This window comes from Chaetomium tenue, assembly GCF_020726465.1.
Source record: "Chaetomium tenue strain MPI-SDFR-AT-0079 chromosome Unknown F5144scaffold_7, whole genome shotgun sequence".
Taxonomy (NCBI): Eukaryota; Fungi; Ascomycota; class Sordariomycetes; order Sordariales; family Chaetomiaceae; genus Chaetomium; species Chaetomium tenue.
The window spans coordinates 204,896-229,892 of NW_027117335.1; the positions used below are offsets into that span (position 1 = coordinate 204,896).

At 56.2% G+C, this 24,997-nt stretch overlaps 9 protein-coding genes across 9 annotated transcripts; 3 read left to right on the forward strand and 6 right to left on the reverse strand.

Annotated features, from left to right (window-relative positions):
* Nucleotides 1-500: 500 nt before the first annotated feature.
* F5144DRAFT_585082 (uncharacterized protein) lies at nucleotides 501-1,755 on the reverse strand. Its single transcript, XM_066789673.1, has 2 exons — nucleotides 1,389-1,755; nucleotides 501-872 (listed from the first exon to the last, which is right to left on the reverse strand). Exons 1-2 carry the CDS (start codon nucleotides 1,499-1,501, stop codon nucleotides 710-712), a joined length of 276 nt encoding a protein of 91 aa, XP_066638537.1. The 5' UTR covers nucleotides 1,502-1,755; the 3' UTR covers nucleotides 501-709.
* Nucleotides 1,756-1,841: 86 nt separating this feature from the next.
* On the forward strand, nucleotides 1,842-5,514 carry F5144DRAFT_585085 (ribonuclease H-like domain-containing protein). The gene is made up of 5 exons (XM_066789674.1): nucleotides 1,842-1,998; nucleotides 2,057-3,258; nucleotides 3,315-3,553; nucleotides 3,615-4,740; nucleotides 4,812-5,514. The coding sequence occupies exons 2-5, from the start codon at nucleotides 2,148-2,150 to the stop codon at nucleotides 5,117-5,119; spliced, it is 2,784 nt and encodes a 927-aa protein (XP_066638538.1). The 5' UTR covers nucleotides 1,842-1,998; nucleotides 2,057-2,147; the 3' UTR covers nucleotides 5,120-5,514.
* Nucleotides 5,515-5,598: 84 nt separating this feature from the next.
* On the forward strand, nucleotides 5,599-6,851 carry F5144DRAFT_585094 (ESSS subunit of NADH:ubiquinone oxidoreductase-domain-containing protein). Its single transcript, XM_066789675.1, has 2 exons — nucleotides 5,599-6,318; nucleotides 6,462-6,851. Exons 1-2 carry the CDS (start codon nucleotides 6,041-6,043, stop codon nucleotides 6,538-6,540), a joined length of 357 nt encoding a protein of 118 aa, XP_066638539.1. The 5' UTR covers nucleotides 5,599-6,040; the 3' UTR covers nucleotides 6,541-6,851.
* Nucleotides 6,852-8,510, reverse strand: F5144DRAFT_585096 (aminotransferase). The gene is made up of 2 exons (XM_066789676.1): nucleotides 8,018-8,510; nucleotides 6,852-7,952 (listed from the first exon to the last, which is right to left on the reverse strand). Exons 1-2 carry the CDS (start codon nucleotides 8,250-8,252, stop codon nucleotides 6,943-6,945), a joined length of 1,245 nt encoding a protein of 414 aa, XP_066638540.1. The 5' UTR covers nucleotides 8,253-8,510; the 3' UTR covers nucleotides 6,852-6,942.
* A 450-nt stretch (nucleotides 8,511-8,960) lies between these two features.
* Nucleotides 8,961-12,503, forward strand: F5144DRAFT_379367 (kinase-like domain-containing protein). The gene is made up of 3 exons (XM_066784584.1): nucleotides 8,961-9,744; nucleotides 9,798-10,632; nucleotides 10,683-12,503. The coding sequence occupies exons 1-3, from the start codon at nucleotides 9,145-9,147 to the stop codon at nucleotides 12,335-12,337; spliced, it is 3,090 nt and encodes a 1,029-aa protein (XP_066638541.1). The 5' UTR covers nucleotides 8,961-9,144; the 3' UTR covers nucleotides 12,338-12,503.
* Nucleotides 12,503-13,165, reverse strand: F5144DRAFT_379307 (uncharacterized protein). Its single transcript, XM_066784582.1, has one exon. The coding sequence runs from the start codon at nucleotides 13,080-13,082 to the stop codon at nucleotides 12,669-12,671; it is 414 nt and encodes a 137-aa protein (XP_066638542.1). The 5' UTR covers nucleotides 13,083-13,165; the 3' UTR covers nucleotides 12,503-12,668.
* Nucleotides 13,166-15,226, reverse strand: F5144DRAFT_379349 (DHS-like NAD/FAD-binding domain-containing protein). The gene is made up of 2 exons (XM_066784583.1): nucleotides 14,736-15,226; nucleotides 13,166-14,664 (listed from the first exon to the last, which is right to left on the reverse strand). The coding sequence occupies exons 1-2, from the start codon at nucleotides 15,004-15,006 to the stop codon at nucleotides 13,250-13,252; spliced, it is 1,686 nt and encodes a 561-aa protein (XP_066638543.1). The 5' UTR covers nucleotides 15,007-15,226; the 3' UTR covers nucleotides 13,166-13,249.
* A 1,998-nt stretch (nucleotides 15,227-17,224) lies between these two features.
* F5144DRAFT_379380 (uncharacterized protein) lies at nucleotides 17,225-22,029 on the reverse strand. Its single transcript, XM_066784585.1, has 3 exons — nucleotides 21,721-22,029; nucleotides 18,296-21,625; nucleotides 17,225-18,236 (listed from the first exon to the last, which is right to left on the reverse strand). Exons 1-3 carry the CDS (start codon nucleotides 21,789-21,791, stop codon nucleotides 17,321-17,323), a joined length of 4,317 nt encoding a protein of 1,438 aa, XP_066638544.1. The 5' UTR covers nucleotides 21,792-22,029; the 3' UTR covers nucleotides 17,225-17,320.
* A 651-nt stretch (nucleotides 22,030-22,680) lies between these two features.
* F5144DRAFT_379443 (uncharacterized protein) lies at nucleotides 22,681-23,987 on the reverse strand. Its single transcript, XM_066784587.1, has 2 exons — nucleotides 23,216-23,987; nucleotides 22,681-23,096 (listed from the first exon to the last, which is right to left on the reverse strand). Exons 1-2 carry the CDS (start codon nucleotides 23,817-23,819, stop codon nucleotides 23,062-23,064), a joined length of 639 nt encoding a protein of 212 aa, XP_066638545.1. The 5' UTR covers nucleotides 23,820-23,987; the 3' UTR covers nucleotides 22,681-23,061.
* Between the last annotated feature and the right edge of the window lie 1,010 nt (nucleotides 23,988-24,997).

Below are 24,997 nucleotides of genomic sequence, written 5' to 3' on the forward strand. Positions count from 1 at the left end.
TCTGCATGTGCAGAGATTATGGCACTTCCAGCTCGAGCATGGCCGTTTGCTTTCATGGCTTTGCTCCGCTGTGATTGGGTCTTCTGTGTCTTGGATTGTGCAAACGGAGCGCCGTCCATGGCCGTCTAAGAGCCTTCAGCCTCCCGTCGTCGGCTAACTGCATCCAATGGCTGGATGATGACATCTGTGGCTTCCGGAAGGTGGTGTTGTGTTGGTTCGTGCTTGGCGTGGCCCAAACTACCGGGGCTGCGGGGAAGCAAAGGGGTGACCATGCGATGCATGCCAAGTGAGGCCAGCAAGGCAGAAAAAGTAACCGTAATCCAAAGCACACTTTGTAGCAGGGACAGCGGCGGTGTGAACCAGGTTAGAGATTGGTGGGCGGTAAAATGAAGCTACGAGCCACCAGAGGCCCACTGCCGTAACCTGCTTTTTCAGTCTGCACCTCCCTGGCAAGCTGGCTGGCAAGCTGGCTGTGGCTTTGTTGAGATGAACCAAACTTGACGTCCAAGTGCCCTGGTGCCTTTCCGCCATGGAAACAAGGTCCCCACTCTGTCCCCACCTCACCGCGCGGGAAGCATTCCTGTTCGGACGCATCCCGCCTGGACCCCTAACAGTTTATTACACGTTTTCCACCACAAATCCACAAGCTTATCCCTGGAATTACACTCGCCTCTCAAGCCCGGATTGGGTGTATGGATGTATACCACCATCATTTGGCCACTTTTGACGATGCAGTGAGGCCTACTACAGAGTGCAACAGGACGGGACAGCTCATTGATGCCTGACTCATTCCACGCGCAATACCTAATTGATGTGCACGCCACAAGGCTGAATTTATGACATCGTGATCAAGATTTCTAGCTTCCATACTTGTGGGTGCCTTTATCTTAGTGAATTGCCCTTTGGTATCCATGGTTGTTTTTCCTTGTTCTTCTTCACGTCAGATAAGGTTTCCGTCTCACGAGCGCCCCTGATAATATTGTTCTCCTCTTTCCCCAGCTTGGAAAGCGGCTGGCCCTTGCCTGGGCTTGTGCTCCCTTGCGGCTTTCTCGGGTCACTCAAACAACCTGCTTAGGGGTTGGAACAAACGGACAAGCTGAAGGAAGGTTCGCTTGTTCAAATGTGCCCGGTCTGAGTGTGAGGTACACAACTCCGTCCCATCCCCCTTTAGCACTTTCCTGTCACACCCTACTCGCAAATCTCGCCTGTTACTCTTTCCTGCTACATGAACCTGGTTCCTGTCTCTATTTCTTGCCTGGTCTCCTACCTCTCCCACACTTCTCAGCGAACCACCACCGACTTTCACCGCTCGGTTCGTGGGAGTCGATCAGGCGAGCAGTTTCTCACCCATAACATTTACTGACAAGCTACCCATTTCACCGCAACAGTTGTCACCATTTTGGTGTTTGCAATCCGACCGACCCATTTGCAGACTAAAAAACACGGGTCGACAGCAGCGACAGTGACTTACCAACAGCATAAGCATATTTGAGACACCCATACTCAAGCTTCACATACTCTTTCTCTTCTTCATCTTCCCACATACATTCCTGGCCAAGCTTTCCACAGCGTTACTTTGCTGGGGTCTAACTTACTCTTCACCATGTCCGACAACCGTGGTCGTGGCGGTAGGGGCCGTGGCGGCGGCGGCGGTGGCCGTGGTGGTGGTGGTGGTGGTGGTGGCCGTGGCGGCGGCGGCGAGTTCCGCGGCGGTGGTGGTCAAGGCAATTATGCCGGCGGCGGTTATCGCGGTGGCGGTTACCAAGGCGGCGGCCGTGGAGGTGGGGGTGGTGACAATTACCAAGGCGGCGGCCGTGGAGGTGGCGGCGGCGGCGGCTATCAGGGTGGTGGTGGTCGTGGAGGTGGTGGCTACCAGGGCGGCGGTGGCGGCGGCGGCGGTTATCAGGGTGGTGGCCGTGGAGGTGGAGGTGGTTATCAAGGCGGCGGTCGTGGGGGTGGTCGAGGTGGCCGTGGCGGTTATTCTGGCCCCGGCGTCTTGTAAGTGCCTCCCTGAACGCCAAGTCGTTGGTTGACGATGCTAACAGATATTGTGTAGCGGTCTCGGCCAACAGATCCCACAGCCTGACAAGGACGTCACCAATCTTGAGGACAAATGGATCAAGGAGCAAGGCCAGATAGAGTCTAAGATGCCCGCCCTGTCCATCACCGATCCGTCTGATGGCCGTGCATTATTGCCTGGCCGCCCCGGTCTCGGCACCAACGGCCAACGAATTGTGCTCTGGGCCAATTACTTCAAGATGGACGCCAAGGTTGCGTACTTGTACCGGTATGACCTCCGTGTCTCTGGCACAAAGGTGTCAGAGGAGGAAGGCGAGCCCGCGAAAAAGAAGATCAAATCGGAGGGCAACGAAGACGCGAATAATGGAAAAAGGGAGGCCAAGGGCAACAAGCTGGCCAAACTCATCGAACTCGCTCTGAGCCAGCTGCCTCGCAATTCCGTGGTCGCTACCGAGTACAAGCAGCAGCTCATCACCAAGGAGAAGCTCGAACTTCCGGCAGACGGCCACGTGCCAGTCACTCTTGTCGAGCCCAACCGCAAAGACGAGACGTGGTTCGTCCGCTTTGACGGGCCATCCACCATCAACGTCCAAGGCTTGATGGACTACTTGAAGTTGACCGAGAGGGACAACGATGGCGTTTTCCCCAAGTATCCCGAGGAGATTGATGCACTCGGCGTCGTTCTTGGCCACACTCCGAGGTCAAACGCAGGGACCGCCGCCGTCGGCCGGAGCCGTTTTTTTGCCATCGACTCTGGTAGGAAAGACGAGGCAATGATGGACCCGAAGAGCTACATTGAAATCCTACGTGGCTACGTCCAGAGCGTTCGTCCAGCGACCGGCCGTCTACTGCTCAACACCAACGTTACACATGGCGTGTTCCGGAAAGGGACTCGGTTCGAAGACTTGTTCAGAATGCACCATCTCGCACAGATGGACACGAAGGGCGGGGACCCGAAGACTCTCGTGGACATGCACAAACTCATTTCCAAGACACGGATTCGATGCAGGATCCCCGCAGATAACGGACAATGGCATGTGAGTGAAAGGGGTGCGGCCGGCCTGGCCAGAGTTGGAGACGGCGGCAAGGAGGCAGAGGATAGACCGATGTTCAGACCCAACACGGGTCGTTTCGGCTGCCCTGCCACGGTCAAATTTTTCCTTCGCGCTTCAGATAAGCCCCCTCCCCCTGGTCTCGTGTACAACAGTTGGGTTAGGGTCGACGACTATTACAGAGCCAGTAAGCTGTCAAGTTTCAACCCCTGTGGCCGACGAGCATATTCTAACCTTTCTCAGGATACAAGATCAATGTCAACAAGGGTCTTCCGTTGATCAACGTCGGAACTTCGAGGAAAGCGATTTACATCCCGGCCGAATACTGCGAACTGCTCCCCGGTCAGCCGCTGAAGTCGAGGCTGAGTCCCACAGATCAGGATGTCATGATTCAGTTTGCATGCCGACCGCCGCCGGCCAATGCACAGTCGATCACGACATCGGCGAGGAGCCTTCTAGCACTGGACAACAACAAGTTGCTTGTGAGTTTTGGGCGTGGTCGGTTGATGTCTGGTGAACCCAACCGCTAACAACAGCTGATAGGCAAACTTTGGCATCACGGTCGACAAGCAGCTCATCACGGTGGAGGGCCGCGAGCTTCGCCCTCCCTCCATCAGCTACTTGAAAGGAAATATTACCCCGGCGGACGGCGGTTGGCTCATGAAGGGGGTCAGGATCTGTCAGCCCGGAAGGCGCATTGCGAACTGGACGTACCTGACGATTGGGGACGGAACGTCCGATCGGCTCAAGAGGGCTGTCCAGGACTTCGCCAGGTTCCTGAACAACGACATGGGCGTCCCCATGAACACCCAACCAGCTCCGGCAAACGGCTACGTATCAGCCAGCCACGAACAGAGCTTGCAAAACGTCTTTAAAAAGATCTCAACACAAAAGCCTCAGCCAGACTTCCTTCTGGTGCTTATTCCGAACAAGGACGCTGTCACCTACAACAACATCAAGAAATGCGGCGATTGTCTATTTGGCATTCCCACCGTTTGCTGCCGCGAGGAAAAGATTACGGATCCGAAAGGCCAGAAGGGATACTTTGCCAACGTTGGCCTGAAGGTCAACTTGAAGTTTGGCGGTGTCAACCACAGGGTGCAAGACACTACCGGGCTCGTTGCGAAGACCATGTTTGTGGGATACGACGTCACCCATCCCACCAATCTTCCCGCTGGCGCAGCCGAAAATGCGCCGAGTCTGGTCGGATTGGTGGCGAGCGTTGACAAGGACCTCGCCCAGTGGCCGGCCGTGACGTGGGCGAACAGGGCCCGGGTCGAGGAGGTTGGGCAAAACGACGACGGCCAGTTTGTGCGCCACTTCAAAGACCGTCTCAGGCTCTGGCAGGATGCGAACAACAAGCAATTGCCCGAGAACATCATCATCTTCCGTGACGGCGTATCGGAAGGGCAGTTCAACATGGTCCTCAAGGACGAGTTGCCCAACATCCGCCAGGCCTGCCGGGAGACGTACAAAGCGGGAAAGAACTCGCAGCCGCGTATTTCTCTCATCGTGTCGGTGAAGCGGCATCAGACGCGCTTCTACCCTACCGACCCCAACCATATGCACCAGAGGTCCAAAAGCCCCAAGGAGGGGACCATCGTCGACCGAGGCGTCACCAACGTCCGCTGCTGGGACTTTTTCCTCCAGGCCCACGCGTCTCTCCAGGGTAAGTCGTCGTCGTATTTGCCACCACCGGCTTGCTGCGGCATTGCATGCTAACGTGATCCAATCCCACAGGCACGGCCCGCCCCGCCCACTACACGGTTTTGCTGGACGAAATCTTCCGCGCCAAGTTCGGCGCGAAGGCGGCTGACGTTCTGGAGAAGCTCACGCACGACATGTGCTACGCCTACGGCCGCGCCACCAAGGCCGTCAGCATCTGCCCGCCCGCGTACTATGCCGACCTGGTCGCCACGCGGGCCCGCATCCACAAGGACGAATTGTTTGACGACGGGCGTACCGAGACTGGGGAGCTGTCGACGAGGTCGACGGCAATGGCCAGGACTGTCCATGATAAGCTGAGGAACACCATGTACTACATCTAACGATGGAAGGAGGATAGGTTCTGTCTGGGCTTCCGGCTGTGCCGTGGGCGTTGTTGGGTACCCAGGATGAGTTGTGTTCCCCTAGAAAAAAGCGACAGCAAGGTTGTGCCAGTGGTGGCTGGCAGACAGCGGGAGCGGATTCGATGGGGGATTCAAGCGCGGCTCGTGAGGTTGGTTGGGGCTTGATTGGGTTCATATGGCCTGGTTTTATTCGGGTGAACATGAACAGTGGGCTAGTGTCTGGATGATGGTGTGGTTTATTCTGTAGCCAGCTTAAAGTATTGTGAGTAGCACTCTTAGAGTGGTAGAGCATTGTAGTTTGTTATTTTCCCACTCTAACTATGATGGTCTCTTCCGATTCTGCGTGATGTGAATGAAGCTGTCAAGAAGGTACCTGGCAATTCATGAGCTACAAGTTACAAGCACGAATACACACACACACACTTAAAAACATCATCAACCAACCATTCCGGGGTTAGGGTTGCCCCTCAAATTCTCGGCAAAGCAGGTGCACGTGACTTGCCCTCAACTCTTCCATGCCAAGCCCAGCCAGTCACAGCCAACCACAACCCCAACGCAAGCAAGCTGCTGCAGCTCAACCGCAGCCGACCGACAGCGGAATCATCGCCAAACCGAAACGTCACTCGCTTCGGCATCACCAAAAAAACCCTCTCCACTCACCCTCGGCGCGCACGAGCCGACGATCCCCCCGATTGAAGGGCCGAGTGCGCAGCATTCAATCTAGCTACACCCGCCACGCCAACCGACCCCCCGGGGCTTCAAGACACACCAACCAATCCCCCCTCCCCCCAACCAACCGAGGAGGCGAAGGAAGAAGAAGAGGCAGAACCGCCCCTAGGCCAACCAAACCCAAACCCAAACCCAAACCCTCCCCCTCAAAACAACAAAAAAACAACAACCATGTCCGCCCTCCGCCCTCACGCCCGCCTCGCGGTGCGCAGCACCCCCTCCCTCACCTCCGCCACGGCTCTCGTCCCCGCCCGCTTCCGCTACTTCTCCGCCTCCCCGCGCCGCGCCGGCGGCGGCGGCATGCAGTACGACCCGCCCTCCGGATGGCTGTGGGGCGTGCGGCCCGGCGAGAAATACCAGAATGAGGGGTGGGAGGGCCCGTTCTTTTATGGCTTTTGGGGGAGCATGATTGTCTTTGCCGTGGCGTATGCGTGGAAGCCGGATACTTCGTGAGTTTTTTTTGAGTTTTCTTTTACTTTTTTTTTGAGCTTTGGGGGGGGGGGTTGTGTTTGGGTAGGTTGGGGGGTTGGTTGTGTGCATGAAGTGGTGAGGGATTTGTGGTTTTGCTGTGGCTGACTTTGTTGGGGTGTAGTATCCAGACTTGGGCGTTGGAAGAGGCGAGGAGGAGGCTGGAGGCTGAGGGCATTCTGGAAGACCCGGAGAAGAAATAGAGGGGTGGATGGATGGGGAACGGATGGGTCGGTCTTGTCGAGGGAGCTTGGGAGCTTGGTCTTGGTAGAGAAGAAGACAGACCGACGGACATGCAACGCATACATATGCCCCGCATAGATGGATGTACATGGTTTGTTTCGTTGTCGTTCGTTGTTCTTGTTGTTTCCTTGCCGTCATCTTCGTTGCGTCAACTTCTATGGACACCGGTATACGGTCCAGCTAGACCACCATTCCGATAGAGGTGCTGCCATTATGCGGTAGCCGTGTTGTTGTTGAATTGAGTTTGTCACCGAACCGATCATGAAAAAAATGGCATGAAACATCGACGCTCAAAATTACCCCCGCGCTATATACAAGTCTACATCCAACTCACCCCTTTTATAACCCCCCCTTCCCCCGCTCTAGCACACGTAGCTCCACTCATGCGGGTCATCACCGTACTGCCGCGCCTCGATCCAGTTCTTCATCTTGGTCGCGACCTCGCCCGACTCCTCGTGCTCCTTCAGCCCGCAGTTCACCAGCTGGCCCTTCCAGCTGATGTGCCGCACGGGGCTCACAATGGCCGCCGTGCCCGCGCCGAACGCCTCGATCAGCCGGCCCTCGTTCGCGGCCTCGGCGAGCTCGCCCATGGTGTGCTTGCGCTCGACAATGTTCCACCCCTCGGGCGCCAGCCGCTCGCGCGCGAGCGACAGCACCGAGTCGCGCGTGACGCCCTCCAGAATCGTGCCGTCGAGCGGCGCCGTGATCAGCTCCTTCTGGCCCGTCTGCTTGTTCTTGACCGCCACGAAGAAGTTCATGGTCCCGACCTCGGTCGCGTACTCCTCCTCGCCGAACAGCCACAGGTTCTGCTGGAACCCGCGGCTCATGGCCTCGCGCTGCGGCACGATGCACGGCGCGTAGTTGGCCCCCAGCTTCTTGTCGCCCACGCCGCCGGGCCACGCCCGCACCGCGTAGTCGGTAGCCTCGAGGGACACGGCCTTGAACCCCGTGGGGTAGTAGGGCCCGACGGGCGAGGCGATGACGAAGATCATGGCCGACCCCGGAGGGTTGACGCCTAGCGTCTTTTGCGTGCCGATCATGGTCGGGCGCAGGTAGAGCGAGTAGCCGCGCTCCTCGGGGATGAAGCGGCTGTCGAGCTTGGCGAGCTGCGCGATGAGGTCGATCATGGCCGTCGAGTTGAAGTTGGGGAGCGCGATGCGCGCGGCCGACTTGTTGAACCGCTCCATGTTCTTCTCCGGGCGGAAGAGGCGGATCTTGCCCTCGCTGTCCTTGTACGCCTTCATGCCCTCGAAGCACTCGAAGGCGTAGTGGAACACGCAGCTGGCCGGGTCGAGCGACAGGTTCTGGTAGGGTAGGATGTGCGGTTTTTGCCAGCCCGTCGCTTGATCCCACTCGACGGTGATCATGTGGTCTGCGCGAGAGTAGATCAGCGCTTGTCCTCTCGCCCTGCCATATCACAAGAGGCTGGCTAGCTACCTGTGAAGTTGCGCCCAAAGACCAGGTCCTCGGATTTCATGAGCGGTTTGGGCTGGGACGTCTTGTTGACCACCACCTGGGCAGGATCAATGTCCTGGAGTTTGGTTTGGGATGCCACCTCCGGGCTGACGCTGTACTGGCGCGTAGCCTGGAACAAGCCCAGTGGTGACCGCCGCGGCGCAATGAAGGCCGCCGCCGAACGAGGAGCGCATCGGGGGATGAGTCGCCGTATCATGTTTGCGGTCGTTGGGTTTTGGGAGGATAACCAATTGACTTTTCTCGCAACGCAATCATGCACGGGGAGAGCGGGCTGGACCAAAATAGAGTCGGGGCGAGAGGTCCAGATCCAAGGCGAAGCGGGGATTACTTAACACTGCGAACGATGGGATGGGACGGGTGAATCCTCCAGGTCGCCGTTCTGATTCACCAAATTCTCGGAGCGCAATCGGAGGGCCGCGATACGCAGTTAGGTTGGGCTGGGCCAATCACGCAGATCTGGACCCTGAACTTTGGGGCAGATTGGGCAGGGGTAGCCCTATGATATCGAATTACAGAATACATCAGCCGTGACAAGCCGACTCAATGCGATAACAGCCAAAACTAAGAGCCAGCGGAGTCATCCTCATCTCCTTTGCCGGGTTGTCTTTCTTCTGATGACTTGCAGTTGGATGGTTGAGCTTCTTTTTCTTTTTTTCAATCGCCGATCTGTCTTAGTTGGTGGAAAGGTAAACCACTGTCTATTTAGCAATACACCTTAATAAAACGCATTGACCACAGCAAATCGTGGGGAAGACTGCTAAAACAACCAGGTAGCCCCTGCTGTCGTGGCTGGCTCCCCTGTAATTCGAGATGCAGCTCATTGAATCCAACCTAAAAAGTTCAAGTCGCGATTACAAAACTCCAAACTAACTAGGCCATACCCGCCTCAGCCTAGGCTCTGTCAACCACTGGCGATTTGATGGATTAGGTGTCTGAAGACGATTGCCTCCCCTCCCCAGTTGGTGCTGGACGGCCGCAGAATTCCGGCCCCAACCTAGTCCGGCGCATTCCATTCGAGCTGACGACGATAGCGTCAGCATCACCCTACCTCGACAACCGCGATGATAGCCAGGTGATAGTAGCCCATCATGTTCGCCAACGCGCTCAAGTCGATTTCCTCGACAAATATCTCGTCCAACTACACCATCTCGCCGAACATCACCTCGACTGCCGGGCCATGGAAGATCTACCCGGCCAAGAACAAGAAGACGGGTAAGGAATGCTCCGTCTTCGTGTTCGATAAGAAGTCACTCGATGCCCACCGTAACGGTATGACGCGCGCCGAGGTGGCAGACTTCAAGAAAGCCCTCGAAGCCGTTATCGAACGCCTAAAAAAGGAAGCCTCGGCCATCGCCAAGCTGCGACACCCTGGCGTTTTGGAAGTGGTCGAACCCGTCGAGGAGACCAGGGGTGGTGGATTACAGTTCGTCGCCGAAGCTGTGACTGCGTCTCTCTCGGGGTTATTGCAGGAGAAGGATGACCAGGAGAGGGGTGGGGCCGGAGGCCGGACAAGCCGATATGTGACCGAAGACGCCGACGGGAACCGGAGGAGGCGGGAGCTCGAGATCGATGAGTTGGAGATACAGAAGGGGCTATTGCAAGTCAGCAAAGCGCTAGAGTTTCTCCATGACAATGCCGGCCTTGTCCATGGCAACCTTACGCCAGATGCCATCCTCATCAACGCTAAGGCAGGTCCATACGTGTGCCCGTTATCTCGATACGCCATACTGACCTCTAACAGTCGGACTGGAAGCTCAGCGGTCTGTCTTTCTGCGGCCCGTTGGAAAACTCGACCACCCAAAGCTCCATGCAGCCCATCAATTTGCGTGAAGTTCTGAGGCACACCCCGAGCTTACCTCGAACCGTCCAGCTGAATCTCGATTATACATCGCCCGACTTTGTCATCGACAATAACCTGACGGCGTCGGCCGATATGTTCAGCTTGGGGTTGTTGATTATCTCATTATACAACTCCCCTCACAAATCACCCATATCGTGCAACAGTAGCCTATCTGCCTACCAACGTCTTTTCCAGTCGTCACAAAGTATACCGAACTCAACCAACAACTTTCTATCCTCTCGCGCGCTGCCCAAGGAACTCACAACCCATGTCCTCCCGAGGCTCATCACACGAAGGCCCGCCCAGCGGATGACGGCCAGCGAGTTCCAGCAGAGCGAGTTCTTTAACAACATCCTTGTGTCCACCATCCGCTTCCTAGACGCATTCCCCGCCAAGACGCCGAACGAGAAGTCGCAGTTTCTCCGGGGCTTGATGAAAGTACTGCCATCGTTTCCCAAGTCCGTAATGGAAAAGAAGCTGCTGCCCGCCCTCCTTGACGAGTTGAAGGACAAAGAGCTCATCTCCCTAATTCTGCACAACGTCTTCAAGATCATCGAACTTCTTCCGTCAGGGAGGAGAGCCTTCACCGAAAAGGTGCGGCCTAGCTTGAAGGAGATTCTTGCCAACGCCAAACAAACCCAGGAGAAGGACGCTGCCCGTGACGCCGGTTTGATGGTCGTGATAGAGCAGCTCCCCGTCATTGGTGACAACTGCGGAGGCAAAGAGTTCAAAGATGGTAAGCACCGATGGAATTTGACGGTGAAGTGATAGCTAACACCTTTGTAGACGTCCTTCCGATCATCTTCAATGCGCTAGAATCATCGACACCTTCGCTCGTAGACGCAGCGCTGAGGAGTCTTCCATCAGTCCTGCCTCAGCTCGATTTTAGCACCATCAAGAACGAGCTATTCCCCGTCATTGCCGCTATTTTCAGCAAAACAAACAGTCTTGCGATCAAGGTCAGGGGCTTGCAAGCTTTCGTCACACTTTGCGGTGGCTCCAACGACTCCAGTGGTAACGACGGGCTGGATGGTTTAGGCCCGCAAAAGAAGGCGACCTCCTCCACCGCGCTCGACAAGTTCACCATGCAAGAAAAGATCGTCCCCTTGATCAAAGTGATCAAGACTAAAGAGCCCGCCGTCATGATAGCCGCCCTTAATGTTCTCCAGGTCGTCGGAAAAGTGGCGGACGCTGATTTCGTCGCTGTGGAGATCCTACCGATTCTATGGAGCATGAGTTTAGGCCCGCTCTTGGATCTCAAACAGTTCCAATCGTTTATGGAGCTTATCAAGTCTCTATCGAGCAGAGTGGAGGAGGAGCAGACGAGGAAATTGCAGGAATTGGCCGGCGGCAATGGCAGCTCGTCCGCCATCAAAGACGACTTCATGTCCTTCGGTCCTATTGCCGGCTCATCCTTCGATGCAAATGGGGCCACCGAAACAGACTTTGAATCTCTCGTTAAAGGGGGATCCGGCGGGGTTTCTGCCAACCCAATGGACTCGGGGTGGGATAGCATGGCGTCAACCGCAGCTGTTACCTCACCGACCGTGAGCAGTAGAAACTCGACACCGGCACCCGCTTTCTCCTGGTCAACCGCTCCAGCAGCCCCGGCAGCAGCCCCGGCCAACAAGATTGGCGCCGTCAAGGCCCAGCAACCTGGCTTCAGGACAGTCACGCCAGACCTTGCAAGCTTCCAACCTATCACACCGACAACCACACAGTTCTCGCAACCCCTCCAACCAGCTCAGAAGGCAATTGGTGTAGCATCGGCGCCACTAACGCCTCAAGCACCATCCATCAACTGGGGCGCCGCAGCCGCACCAAGTAGCAACAACCTGTGGTCCTCTCCACCCACCACACAACAACCACCCACGTCGACCTTCGGCTCACTCTCCCTCGGCCAACAACAGCAACAACAACCAACCCAAAACCGCGCACCCACCTTCTCCCTCCCGCCACCGCCGAGCACCAACACCGGCACTAGCGCCGCAACATCGAGCTTCTCCGGCTTCAGCCTTGCGCCGCCGCCCGGCGCCTCCCAAACCCAACCCCCACGACCGCCCATCACAACAACGACATCAACACCGGCATTCGGCGGGCTGGGGAGTATGAATAGCACGAGTAGTATGAACAGTTTGGCGTCGATGGGCGCCGCGGCCAACAAGAACCCTGGGATGGGTATGGGCATGGGCATGGGCATGGCGGCGATGAAGAATATGAGCGCGGGCACCGGTGCGGGCACGGGGATGGGGATGGGTATGGGTAATGGCACGAGTATGAATAGCATGACGGGTATGGGTATGGGGATGGGAATGGGTGCTGCTGGACTGGCGCAGCAGCAACAGAGTCAATGGCAGAGTCAAAGTCAGGGGCAAGGCCAGGGGCAGGGGCAGGGGCAAGGGCAAAAGTCGGGGTTGGATAAGTATGAGAGTCTGTTGTAGAAGGCGGCGAATTGAGATTTTCTGGGGTGTCTTGGTCGGTCTTGGTTCATGTCTTAGATCCATCCTTCTTAAGCTTGGGTGTTGGGCTGGCGTAGGGGGTTTGGAGGTTGAATGAGGTTTAGCGGTACGATAATATGATTCAGCATCAGCGTCGGGGGAAACTCGCTTGACTTGCCAGGCTTGCTTGAACCACGTCCTTGAGATACACCACTACACACACCAGAGACGTTTACCAAACTCTCGAAAGAAAGTGAAACCATCACATTTAGCACCGCACCGCAAGCCCGGGCAGAACTCTCAGCCGGGACACCAGATCCAGTACTTTTATATTCTACACAACTAGCGATCTCAGCGCACCTTTTTCTCTCGACCGGCATAGTCCGAAAACGCAGACCCCCAATATTAACCCCGCAACATCGTCAAAACCATTCCCCAGAGCCCTACAACAACAAAAGACACACAACTCCGTACGCAAATGCCGAACAAGAACAGACCAAAGAATCCTCTCTGCCGCAAAGCCAACAACATGCCCCTCATCTCTCGTCCCTCGTCCCTCGCCCCGCAACCCAAGTGTGAAATGCGGATGGGGCGGGACGAGGTTAAGATACAGGTCCGAGGCTCCATTTCTCTTCTCTTTGGTTGAGGAAGTAGGCGGGGAAAGCCGGCGCGGTGCTACGTAGTGTGGTGGGAGAAGAGAAAAGAAGAAAAGAAGAAGAGAAGAAAAGAAGACAAAACAGGGTATCATGCATGCCTCTTGCCGAAGGGAAGAAAAGAGAGGAAGGTAGGATAAAAGGTGGGAAGGAGAAGGAGAGAGAGAGAGAGAGAGAGAAGGACAACAACGCCAAGCCCAACAACAGCGCCATGCTGCAAAGTAAAGCAGAGACCCTTAGGAAGCCATGAATGGGAGTGGCATCACGTCGATCTTCTCTCCCTCCTCTCCCTTCTCTCATCTTTCTTCTGTTGCTCCTCCTCCTTCTTCTCCTTTTCTTCTTTCCCCCCCTTAGCCTCAGCCTCAGCCTTAACCTTGGCCTGAGCTTTACCATCAACATTCTCCTCCTCACTCGGCGTCGGCGGAGCAGGCACGACCTGGGTAAAGACATGTCGACTACCCCAGCCCTCAGAGAGCGTCGTTTCCACAACCTGACCCTCGGGCACCATCTCATGATCAAGATCCCAGCCGGCGCGGCGGCAGAGCTCGGCCACAACGACATCACAATCACCCAGCAGGTCGATGTCGAAGTTGACGTGGGAGACGGGGGTGCGGCTGATGTAGATCTGGGGCACGTGGGCGGGGAGGAAGGGGACGACCTCGCTGACGGGGGCGACCTTGAGGCTGGTGCCGATGACGATGACGAGGTCGACGCGGTCGCGGTCGTGCTCGGTCAGGCGGCGCGAGAACTCGTCCGGCAGGGGCTCGCCGAAGAAGGTGATGTCGGGCTTCATGACGCCGCAGGACCAGTTGGTCGGCACGGCGTCGAACTCCGAGTCCGAGTTGGAGTCGTAGTCGCCCGGCCGCCGCCGCGGCTTCTTGTCGGTCCCGTCCCGCTGCACCTTGCGCTTGCGCCCGTTGGTGTTGCTGCTGTTGGATGTCGTGCGGGTGCCCTGCGCGCACTTGCGGCACCGCGGGATGTCGCCGGCCTTGATCTCGGGGAAGAGCGACTCGCCGGGCACGCGGTGGCCGCACTTGACGCAGGAGGCCGTCGCGAAGGAGCCGTGGCATTGGACTAGCTTGTCTGGGAGGATGCCAGCCTTGGCCTCGAGGTTGTCGATGTTTTGGGAGTAGTTGGTGAGGAGCTTGCCTTTGTTCTGTAGCAGCGCGATAAAGGCATGCGTCGGCGAGAAGCGGTTATGGCTGGGGAGGATGTCGCGCGCGACCGAGTAGAAGATGGTCGGATCCTGGCGGAAGACGGTGATATCAAACACTTCTTGGGGGTCGCTCAGGCCGAGATGCTCGAGCTTGGAGTACAAGCCGGTACCCTTGGAACGAAAGTCAGGGATGCCGAGCGAGGTGGAGATGCCGGCGCCGGTGAGAACGACGATGTTCTTGGACTTCTTCAGGAGGTCTACCGCGTCGTCGACCGAGTTATACTTGGGCAACTTGGCCCGCTTGGAAAGCTCACGGCTCAGCGCGAGGCTCAGTAGAGAGTAATAGGCTTCATCCTCGGCGCCCTCAAGAAAGGCAGGCGGGCGGATGCCAAAGGCAGTGAGTAGCTTCTTGGCGCTGATAAGGCCAGAACCGATGGTTCTCTCACAAAAGACGGTGGGACCAATGGACCGCAGGAGTTGGCGAAACTTAGTCGCCTCATCCGGGGTGCAGGCATCAGGATCTATGGGATGCATTTGTTAGCAGACGTCCTTGACGAAGATGCGTGCCTGTGGCTTCGACGACTTAACTAACCATCGGTGAAGAAGCGATCCTCGGCCAGGTCTTCGAGAGCATCCTGAAAAAGAGACTCGGTTTCCCACGACTCGCTGAGGTCATTAACGCGCTCCTCGAGCTCGCTCAAGCCCGGGTTAGTTGGCTTGGAACTGGTCTCGTCGGCGAGTTCTACAAAAGCCCGCTTCTCATCATAGTCGACAACATTCTTAACTCTGGTGCTGGGCTTTCTGGTGGTAGCAGAACCGTTAGTCGTGCCATTTTTGGCCGAAGCGCGACGCGACGAGTCCATGGGTTGGGTGGTGTGATGATGTGGTTGATTTGTTGATGTGTTGTCGTGCGTTGTGTGTCAGGTTGAGTGATTGGTGTTTTGTGTGTGAGAAGGAAATGCCGACACAAAGTGAAAGAGTGGCCTGTGAGACAGGGAGTGGGAAACGGCAACGACGCGCCCAATGAGAAACAAGACAAGCACCAGGGTTGCCTGTGGGCGAAGTTGTGAATTTGATGGTGAACAATGTGGAAAGAGTGTGTGAGAGATGAGAGAGAAGAGAGAAGAGAGAACGCCAGCAAGGTCAGGGAGTAACGCGAGTGTGGTGGTGGTCTTGGCAAGGGGAGTGGGTGCGAGTCAGTGATGGGTGGCAATCGAGAGAGCAAGATGGTTCAAAATCGGGGCTGAATAAACGTGGTCTGATCGAGCAGGGACGTTGCGGGACGTTGCGGACGGAAATACGCATGTGTAGAAATGACAGGCCGCGGATTTCAAATCGCAAGTCAAGTCGTTTGCATATGCGCCAGATCGAAGCGAGTTCCCGAGAAGATTCGGGGAGCGAAGAAATGGGAATAAAGTGCAAAAGTCGTCGATGTACTTATTCCGTGTCGCCAGGTTTGGGGATTTGGGGAGTTGGGGCTTGGGAACTAACGGCGACTGTTTTCTTTTCTTGCCGATCTGTTAAGATGAAGAAATTCGCAGTTTAGGGAAAGACCGGGCCAGCACAAGGGGCGGCATGAGACGATTCTAGGGGGGGAAGACTGTTTTGTTTTCAGCCGTAACTAACTTGCGGGAATCACATTGCAACGCCCGGAACGGTGTAACTGAATTGTGGATGATGGGAAATCGGGGGGATCTCGGGATGTACCGAAACAGCCAGTAGCCATCCATACACGATTCTCCAAAGGGTGTTTTGTGTGGCCTTTGCATGCTCTGTTCCCCAACCAAACCGTTCTCGGACTATAGATAAACGAGAGGTATATCTGCCGGCATTCGGAGGAGCCGAATGAGTCAAGAGCAAGCAAAACCAACGGGCCGAGGCCCTCTCCCGTCCTGCAACCGCCAATTACCCAACCCACTCAACACCATATGGTATCTCCCTGTTACACCCCAAACTTATTTTTACCCTCAACTCCTTTCCCACAAATGCCATGCAGGACGCCTAAACAACCCCTGCCATGGAACTACAGATCTGTATTCTGTCTGTACGTAAGTTTACATACCAAGGTAAGGTAGGTAGGCAACTCCCTCATCCTCGCTAGCGCCCACCCACGCCCCGCCCCTGCCTCAGACTTCCAAGACTTTCTTCCCGGCTGCGACACAACACCTCACCTTTCGCGATGCGCCAACGTTGCGGCGCATCCATCCAGCTGCGGGTTATTCTTAGCAGCTGTGTCCTGACTAAGGGAGGTATTCCGTCACGGTTGTTGATCAAACCCCACCAAGTAAGTTGGTATGTACATACGCAAAGACCGGATGGTTGGTTGCGCCATGGATATTTGCTTCCGGCTGGGCATGGCTCTTGGCCATGACTCTTGGGCTGAGTGTTTGCGTCTTCAGAGCGGCGGAAGCAGAAGCAAACAACCCCCAAATGGTGTGATGGTGTGATGGTGTGGGTTGATGTGTCTCGAAACTTGAATCCAACAACAACAGCAAGCACAGTTGTGGTCTGCAATGAGCACTAGACAAAACAAGTATTTCGCCAAACGGGTACCTAGCTAGCTATGTACTGCGGGACTGCGGACCGGTTCAGACCTAAATCCATACAAGAAGAGGAAGAACGAAAACCGAAAATGCTTTTTCGCGCAAAAGACTAAAAAGTGAGCCGAGCCGTGTCCATCCGCTGGTGGCATGATAAGTATGTACTTCGCAAGTAACGATCGATGATATAACCCCGTCTACTTCGCCAGGCGCCGCTTCCCAAAAACAAAAAAAGGAAATCGTGGCCATTACCGAGTATGTCTGAAACAAGAAAATGAAAAGGAGGCAAGCCGGCCAGGAGAATGGCAGGTGCCTCCATGCCGCCAACGCCGTATTTTTTCACCTGCTCACCCAGCTTTTCGTATGTCGTCTCCGCACCTTCCCCTATTTGCCTACAACCACGTTGCAGCATCCTATCTCCTGCTTTGTACAGTAATATACACATGGACAACGAATCGGCTCGCCCGGGTCGCCGCCGGGGTGCCGATCGGGCTTCCGTGACTGACTCGTCCAGTGTGGAGAGTCGTCGGTAGAGCACACGCTCAGCCCGGTGGACGCTCCGGGTCCGGTCGTCCCGGGTGAGCCTAGAGGTTTGGGTATCATCGCCAGGTTGTTACCGTGAACATCCAGAAGCCATTCAGCTGTCCTCCGGCTTGGGAGTCGCAGGAGACCGCGGTTTCGGCATGCTCAGAATAGGGACGTCCTCGGTCCCTGTCTGCTTCTTCTCTGACGGCTCCTCGCCCATCTCCTGCGGCTCGTCCGAGAGGATCTGCTCGCCCAAGACAGACTGGCTTGCTGGTGGCTGAGACTGGCTCCTAGCATCCTGTCCCGACGAGGGACCCGGCCGCGGGAACTGCCCAAAGTCGGGCTCACCGCGGCGGTCGATCGGTGACCAGCCAGCAGCGATGCTGCCCGCCACGATGCCCGTCATGACAGTCGCAGCGCCCAGAGCACTGTTGGACCGCGAGCGCATGCTCCTGCTACGCCGGCGCGAGTCAGGAGTCGGGGCGACAACCGAACCAAAGCTATCCTCGCGTGTGGGTGTTTGCGGGAGGCGGTGGATCGAGTTGGACCGGGAGTGGTCCCGGCTTTGGGCGGGGCTCCGGCGGGGCATGAACGTCTCGCGCGGGTGCTGCATGGCGAACTTGAGGTTGTTGAGACGACCGCCCTTGATGCGCTTGAGCCAAGCCAGCTCCTCTCTGATGTCGGCAAGCGCGTCGGGGTAGGCGTTGAAACGCTCGTCATCATCCGACACGGTGAGGCCCGGAACTTTAGGTTCGGACTTGCGCTTCCAAGACGCGGGGATCAAACTCTCGATGAGCTCGTCCGGGATGAGGCGGATGATGACACCAACCGGGATCGAGAGGGCACCCAGAACAATGGCGATGCCCCACATGACTGCCGTTTGACCCTCGGGCGCGATGCGGAATGCTTCTCCGCCAACCATAACGATCAGGACTTGACCACCGCACATAATGGCGCTGATGACGATAAAGTAGGGGTTCTTGTGCATGCCCTCGAAAATGTTGAAATGGTTGTCCAGACGTCGGTTGCTGTACAAGGTTAGCAAAACTATTCACTTCGTCATGGAAACTCGTCAGTATCTACTTACTTCCACTGATTGAAGATTTGCATCCACACAAACGTGTTGAAAACCAACGTATGGATCTGCGACTCCGTCATGTCATCGGGGCCAGGAAGGACGTCGACACCTCCGAAGTAAACCAAGAATGTGATCAGCAGCTGCCACACGGCCTGACCGAGAATCATCTTCCACATGGTGGTGGAGATAATCGAGGAGCCCTTCCGCTCGGGCTTGCGATTCAAGACGCTGTCATGCGGGGGGTCGGTCGCGAGAGCCAGCGCAGCGAGGGTATCCATGATGAGGTTGACCCACAGAAGCTGAACGGCCGTGAGGACGGATGTCTGGTCAGCACTCTGAACGGCTGACACGAAGGTCAGGACGACGGCAGTGATGTTGACGGTCAACTGGAACTGGAGGAAGCGCTTGACGGCATCGTTGACAGCACGACCCCACTTCAGCGCCTTGACAATCGAGTTGAAGTTGTCGTCCATGAGAATGATGGCAGACGCCTCCTTGGCGACCTCGGTTCCGGCAATGCCCATGGAAAAGCCGATGTCGGCCATCTTCAAGGCGGGCGCGTCGTTGGTACCATCTCCCGTAACGGCAACCGTTTCGTTCTGGTCCTTCAGACGCTTCACCAGGATGCGCTTGTCTTCGGGGCTAGACCGTGCCAGAACGTGGAGCCGGGGAATGATCTCGTCTTGCTGGGCCTTGCTCATGTTGCGGAACTCGGGGCCTTCGAGAACGATGCTGTTGGACTGGAGAATACCGCAATCCGCAGCAATGGCCTCGGCGGTTATTCTGTTGTCTCCGGTAACCATGCGGACCACGACGCCGGCCTTTTGGCAATCACGAACCGCCTCGCGGACACCAGGGCGTAGGGGGTCCTTGATGCCAACAACGGAGACAAAGGTCATGTTCCGGCAGATGTCTTCGAAAACGATCTCGTCCTTCTCGGCACCCAAACGGCGGGTGGGCCTGGGCGGCCACCGGTCAAAATCCCGATAGATAAGGCCGATGGTTCGCAGCGAGTTCCGAGCGTATGTCTCGATCAACTTCTTGAGAGTTTCCCGGTTTTCCTCGGTAAGGGTCGAGGTAGCCAGCCCACTGGATGGATCCCGTAGAATTTGAGTGCACTTCTCCAGCATGATCTCGGAGGCTCCCTTGACGTAGAGCCGTGCCTTGCCGTTATCCAGTTGGATCACCACGCCCATGCATTTGCGCCCGGAGTCGAAAGGAATCAGATGCAGTGTCTTCGCGTTCGCTCTCGCCTCGCTGACAGGGCCCATCGCAAGGTGCTCCCGGGCCAGAATAAGAAGCGCAGTCTCGGTCTTGGAGCCAATAAAGGTGTGTTCACCGTCCACGTCCCCTTCGAACGCCGTGGAGTTGAGCGAGATGGATTTTGATAGAAGATCCTTTGCCTCGGGGCTGAGTGTCGCGATGAGTTCCGGGATTTCTACGTCCCGATCCATAGGATCCTGCTCTTCCGGGGTCGTCGTGGTGCCGAACCGGTGGGCCGTGCCGATGGTACCGGCCACAACCTGCATCTTATTTTGGGTAAGAGTACCGGTCTTGTCGGAGCAAATCGTCGTCGCATTGCCCATGACTTCGCAGGCCTTGAGGTGGCGGACGAGGTTGTTGTCCTTGAGCATGCGAGTGGTAGCAAAAGCGAGCGCCAGGGTGACAGCGAGAGGAAGGCCTTCGGGAATAGCGACGACCACAATCGTGACGACAACAATGAAGATCTCGATGAAGTGCTGCCCCTTCTCTGCCGGCGTCAAGTTCGCATACTGCCTGGGGAGGCGAACGCAGAAGATGATGAAAAGGACCAGAAAGAGAAGTAGTGCGACGGCGCCACCAAGTTTGGCGATGTACTCTGCGATGACGTTGAGCTTCGACTGCAGGGGCGTGACCTCGGGATCCTCGTTTAGAGACATCATCGTCTTGCCATAGCTTGAGTGAATGCCAGTAGAGGTGACCATGAATGTGCCGGCGCCCTCCATGACGCGAGAGCCAGACTGCATGAAAGGATCCATCTTCTTCAGGCTCTCATGGTTTTCGATAGCGGCAAAGACTTCGTCGGCAGATTTCTTGCGGATGATGTCCGACTCACCAGTCGCCTGAGACTCGTCACATTTGACGCCAAAGCCCTCGATGAGGACGCCGTCAACGGGTATCATGTCGCCAGGCTCCAGGAGCAAAACATCGCCGGCCAGAATGTCAAAAACCGAAATCTCGATCGTCTTGCCGGACCGAATGCCCTTGACCAAGCGATCCTGCTTCTTCTTGTTCAGCTTGGCGAACTGGCGCTCCTTTTGGAAATCGTTGATAGAACCGACTAGAACCACAATTGCGATGGCAACGATAATTGCGACACCCTCGATCCATTCGACGCTGGGTTCCTCGGGATCGTGTTCCTGGCCAAAGGTTTGGTAAAGGCCGACGGCGAGAGAGACAACAGCAGCGGCCGACAGCAACAGCAACACCTTGTCGTTGTATGTGATCCACATGAGTTGGAGAAGGCTCTTGCCCTTTTTCTCGGGCAGTCTGTTGTCGTGAAATACGCGCTTTCTCGTGGAAAAGGATTCAGTCGACGAATCGTGGGCCGGGGAGTACGCCGCATGGCCGCTGGGTGAAGAAGGGGCGGCACCCTCGGTCTGCGCCTTGGTCAAAGAGCGGGAGGTGGCGTCCTCGAAAGAAACCGAGCTGGCAAGGTTGGTCTCGTCCACGCTTAGACCTGTGGTGCGGTTGCTCTGCAGCCCCTTTTCGATGCCAGCAAGGCCGCCCAGCTTCCAGAAGGCCGACAAACTCTTGGGATCAAACATTTTGCCCATCATGCCGGGGCTGAAGGCGAAAGGGTTGTTCTCCACCTCGAACTCGGCCTCCTTCCCCTGATCCGGTTCGAGGGCTTTTTCGTCGTTGATAATTCGGTTATTGCCGGACCTGTCAAACGGAGGGCTGTTCTTCTCGCCAGAAGACGAGGCACCAATAATGGTGTCTCCTTGGGAGGAGGTGACGGAGCGCGCATCGTCCCCTGAATTGACCGAATTTTGGCGCGAACGCTGGGTGTTGGGGACGGCGAGGAAGCCCTGGCTGGGGCCGGGTCCCCGAAACGACAAGGGATTGAGGACATTGTGCGGGCTGGTAGGGCGGCTGTCCTTGGCATCCGAGGCCATTGCGGCTTGCACCTCGGGCCTTGTCTGAGAGACGCTGCGCTCGTTTGAGGCTGACGAGGTGTCGGTCGGGTTGTTGTGGGTGACGGGAGGGTTCGGGACGGCCTGCGGGCCTACTTCAGGTGCATCCGGTTCAGGTGCTTGACCCGAACCCACGGCGGTGGTATCGATATTAATGGTAGGGCTGCCAGACATTGTCAGGACTCGGCTGGCAGCAACAGGTGTAGCAACGGCGGCCGTCAAACATGTGCTGCGGTGCGGCGAGGGAGGAATACATACGCTCTGGGTCGGCGAGCGGGAGCCGACTCGCCATCCTTGCCATCGTTGCTATCCTGGCTGGGCGCTGCCATGGTAGCTGAGGGAGTGGGTTGGGGTCGTCAGCGACGCGGCTCAGCCCTTGGGGGCGAAGAGATGAGGAGACGCGCTGTATGGATGGGCTCGCGGGGTGGCGAGGCTGATGCAAGAATTGTTGAGTGGTAGTTGTTGTTTTTGCCCTGGTAAGGGTTGTCGGCCGTCTTGTCCAGCCACAGTCGGTAGTTGGTCAGCGCAATCACGGGTTCATTGGGTTGCCCGGTCGAGCTGTGTGGTTAGGGATGGATGATGCTGCGGATGCGGATTGTAGGCGGCCTCTCAAGGATTTAGGAGGTTTTGAGGGTCAGTCAGTCGTCTTTGAAAATCCCCTGCAGAGATCTCATGCAGTACAATGCAATGTAGCACAGAGAGGGGAAAGTAAAGGGTAAGGTTGGTGGTAAGGCACCGAAAGAAGAAGATGCGTTTGGGTAAAAAGCCCGAACAAGTCGATGCGTGATTGTGGGCAGATGGGCAGATTACAACAAGTTAAGTGTAGTTTTCGTGCAACAACGAATAAGAAGTTCCGGGGCAGTGCAGCCGGGAAGCGCTAGGACAGAGTTTGAGCCGGTCTCATCACCATTGATAGCTCTGACGTCCCCAATGGCAAGTCGAAACCCGATCAAAGCAGCCGGGAAAGGAGTGTCGGGGAAGAATGGAGAATTGGGGTGATGCCGTTTGGAAACTGAGGGAGGCAATCCAATGTGGTGCCGTGTGGGTGCTCACTGAGTGCCAGGAGCCCAGGTGCCCACTTTGTTGGTACCCCCGTATTGCCAAGAGAAAAGGCTTGGGGCTGTGCACCTTGCCAAGCACATCACCATTGACAAGGATTCCATGTCACTTATCTTGTCTGCCGAGCGCCTTGCATCATTTCAATCACCGCAATCTGACCGCAAACTCGATTTCCTTCCTTTCTTGGAGGCTGTTGTTACTTGTTACTCGTAAATTGAGAGGCAGCCTCTCTCTTCTTTCGTCGTTCAGAGCCGAGGAGCACACTCATACTGTGTAATATATGTAATCGCGAAGAGCAACAATACATCTGTCCATGTAATATACCGAGGAAGTAAGGTATTCAAGGATGCCTCCCGCATGTGCCTCTTTCATCCAGTCCCAGGTAAGCAGGGCGAACTGGCTGCAACCCCCTGTGGGTAGATTTTTGTCCAACATCGCTGTGCCACGGTTTCGCAGCCGCCGACAGAGATCTGTTTCGAGCATTCCGTTCGCATCGCAGCATTCTCCGGCGCCAAAACATACCGATTCCCACACGGCTTATTAAATGACAAGGCCAAAGTTGCTATCGCCGTCAGCTATACAGTAATTGGCGTCAGCCCATCCGCTATTAGATTCAGCAACTGCTTCTTCGGTTTTGAAGACCTGAAGAAAGAGAAAACTCCTGGGTATGGTCGCGTTTTGAGATTAGACTCACTCTGCAGTGGGGCTCTCTCCAAAATCGAAAAGGGGAAGCGGGGAGGAGCCCGCAGATTTGCATCTCGATTGGCGCTCTGGCTCTGGTGGAAAGCCCCGCCAAGACCTTGAATTGATACTTGCGGCTCCAGCATTAGCAGCCACCGCATCATCATTTCATCTCCCACTCCCATCGGTAATTTACGAACCCACCAATTTGTTGACGAGCTGCTTCTTTCAGGTCGGTATTCCGTAACGATATTCCATCTCCGACAACAAACAGCATGCGCTTTTCCAACCAGAACCAGATTTCCGACCCCGCAAAACCTGGGGCAAAGTCGGCGATCACAGGGGTGTTCGATCATCGCTGCAACACACACCAGCAAGTCCAAGCGCCCACCATACACCCATACACAATCGGTAGGTACCGAGACAGCCAGACCCGAGCCAGACCCGAGCCAAATAATCTTCGACAAAGAAAGTCTCATCACCAACCTCCTCCTGTTCCGTTGAGGATGGCAGTGCTCGCCTCCCGGCCTTGGTATCCCGTCGCCGGCATAAAATGGTGAACGGTCAGTGATGGCAATGGCCACCGGACAATCGAGCGCGTAATCGGGGCGCAGCATCGTCAAACTCTTCGGTTGGTTTTGCCGCCAACGGTCTCGACTCCACGAGGCGATCTTGATGCCGTGTGCGCGCCATATCCTGCTTCGCAAGCCCACCCGCCTCGGCTAGTCTTACCGCCCCTAGTGGACTGCATCCGACGTACCTACATAGTAGGTAGGTACCTTTGTACATGGTAGTATACCTCTAGTAGGGCACGCTGGGGAAGTTTGAACCGTCCCCACCTCGACACCTACTCTGGAGTTGTGCCTGTTTCATGAAACGCTCCCCTCTCCCCATTGGAAACCGGTTGTCCTCTTACGATTGGTCCCCAGCCAAACCTTCTGGAAGCGATCACAATGTGGGACAAACTCTACGATAGCCGAGGACCTCTCGATTCAATCGGCTGTCAACCCCGTCTGCGAACGGATCCATTCGTGCTACGTGGTGGAGGAACAGACAAATGGGCAAGATGGGATGACACTGCGACACCACGTTACGAAGCCGCGAAGCACTCTTGAGATAACATGTATGTACAACACCGAAGAGCAGGACGACACAAATGGTACGCACCGAAGCTAGGCCTACCCTTGTGGCAAGACATTACATTCGCAAGCACATCCCCGCCATCACAGACAACACATACGACACGGCGTCGGCCTCAATATGTCATTGCAGGTTTGAGGTTGGACGCCCATGACGCCCGAGCAGGTTCGTGGACGGGTGATACCTTCTCAGCCACCCCCATCCGACGTCGATCTCCCCTGCACGGTTGGTTCTCCATGTACCGTGAACACATGGCAACCCGCCAACGACAGCGATAATTAGCCGTGGCATGGTTCGGCACTTCGCGTTCCCATATGAATACTACCGCAGTTAAGGTTTTTGACTACCGCTCGAGGAGTGCAAACCAACACCGGCTCGTGGCAGATCCGGAGAGTCGAAACGGGAAGTCTTCAAGCGTGATAGTGGCTGAGCCCAACATGAGTGTCTCAACCACCAGACAAACCGAGTGCTATCCCGCTTTGCCTTGGACCGCAAGCAAAACAAACATGTCCCAGCCAACGCACAGCTTCTTTCCTCCGCTGTTGGTCTTTTTTCCCCACCAGACCAGCAGAGTGAGACTCGTCCCTGCACCCATCACCGATCGACAGCGCCAATAGCTCTGCAACGAGTGAAAGTTGTGAACCTAGCCAGATCA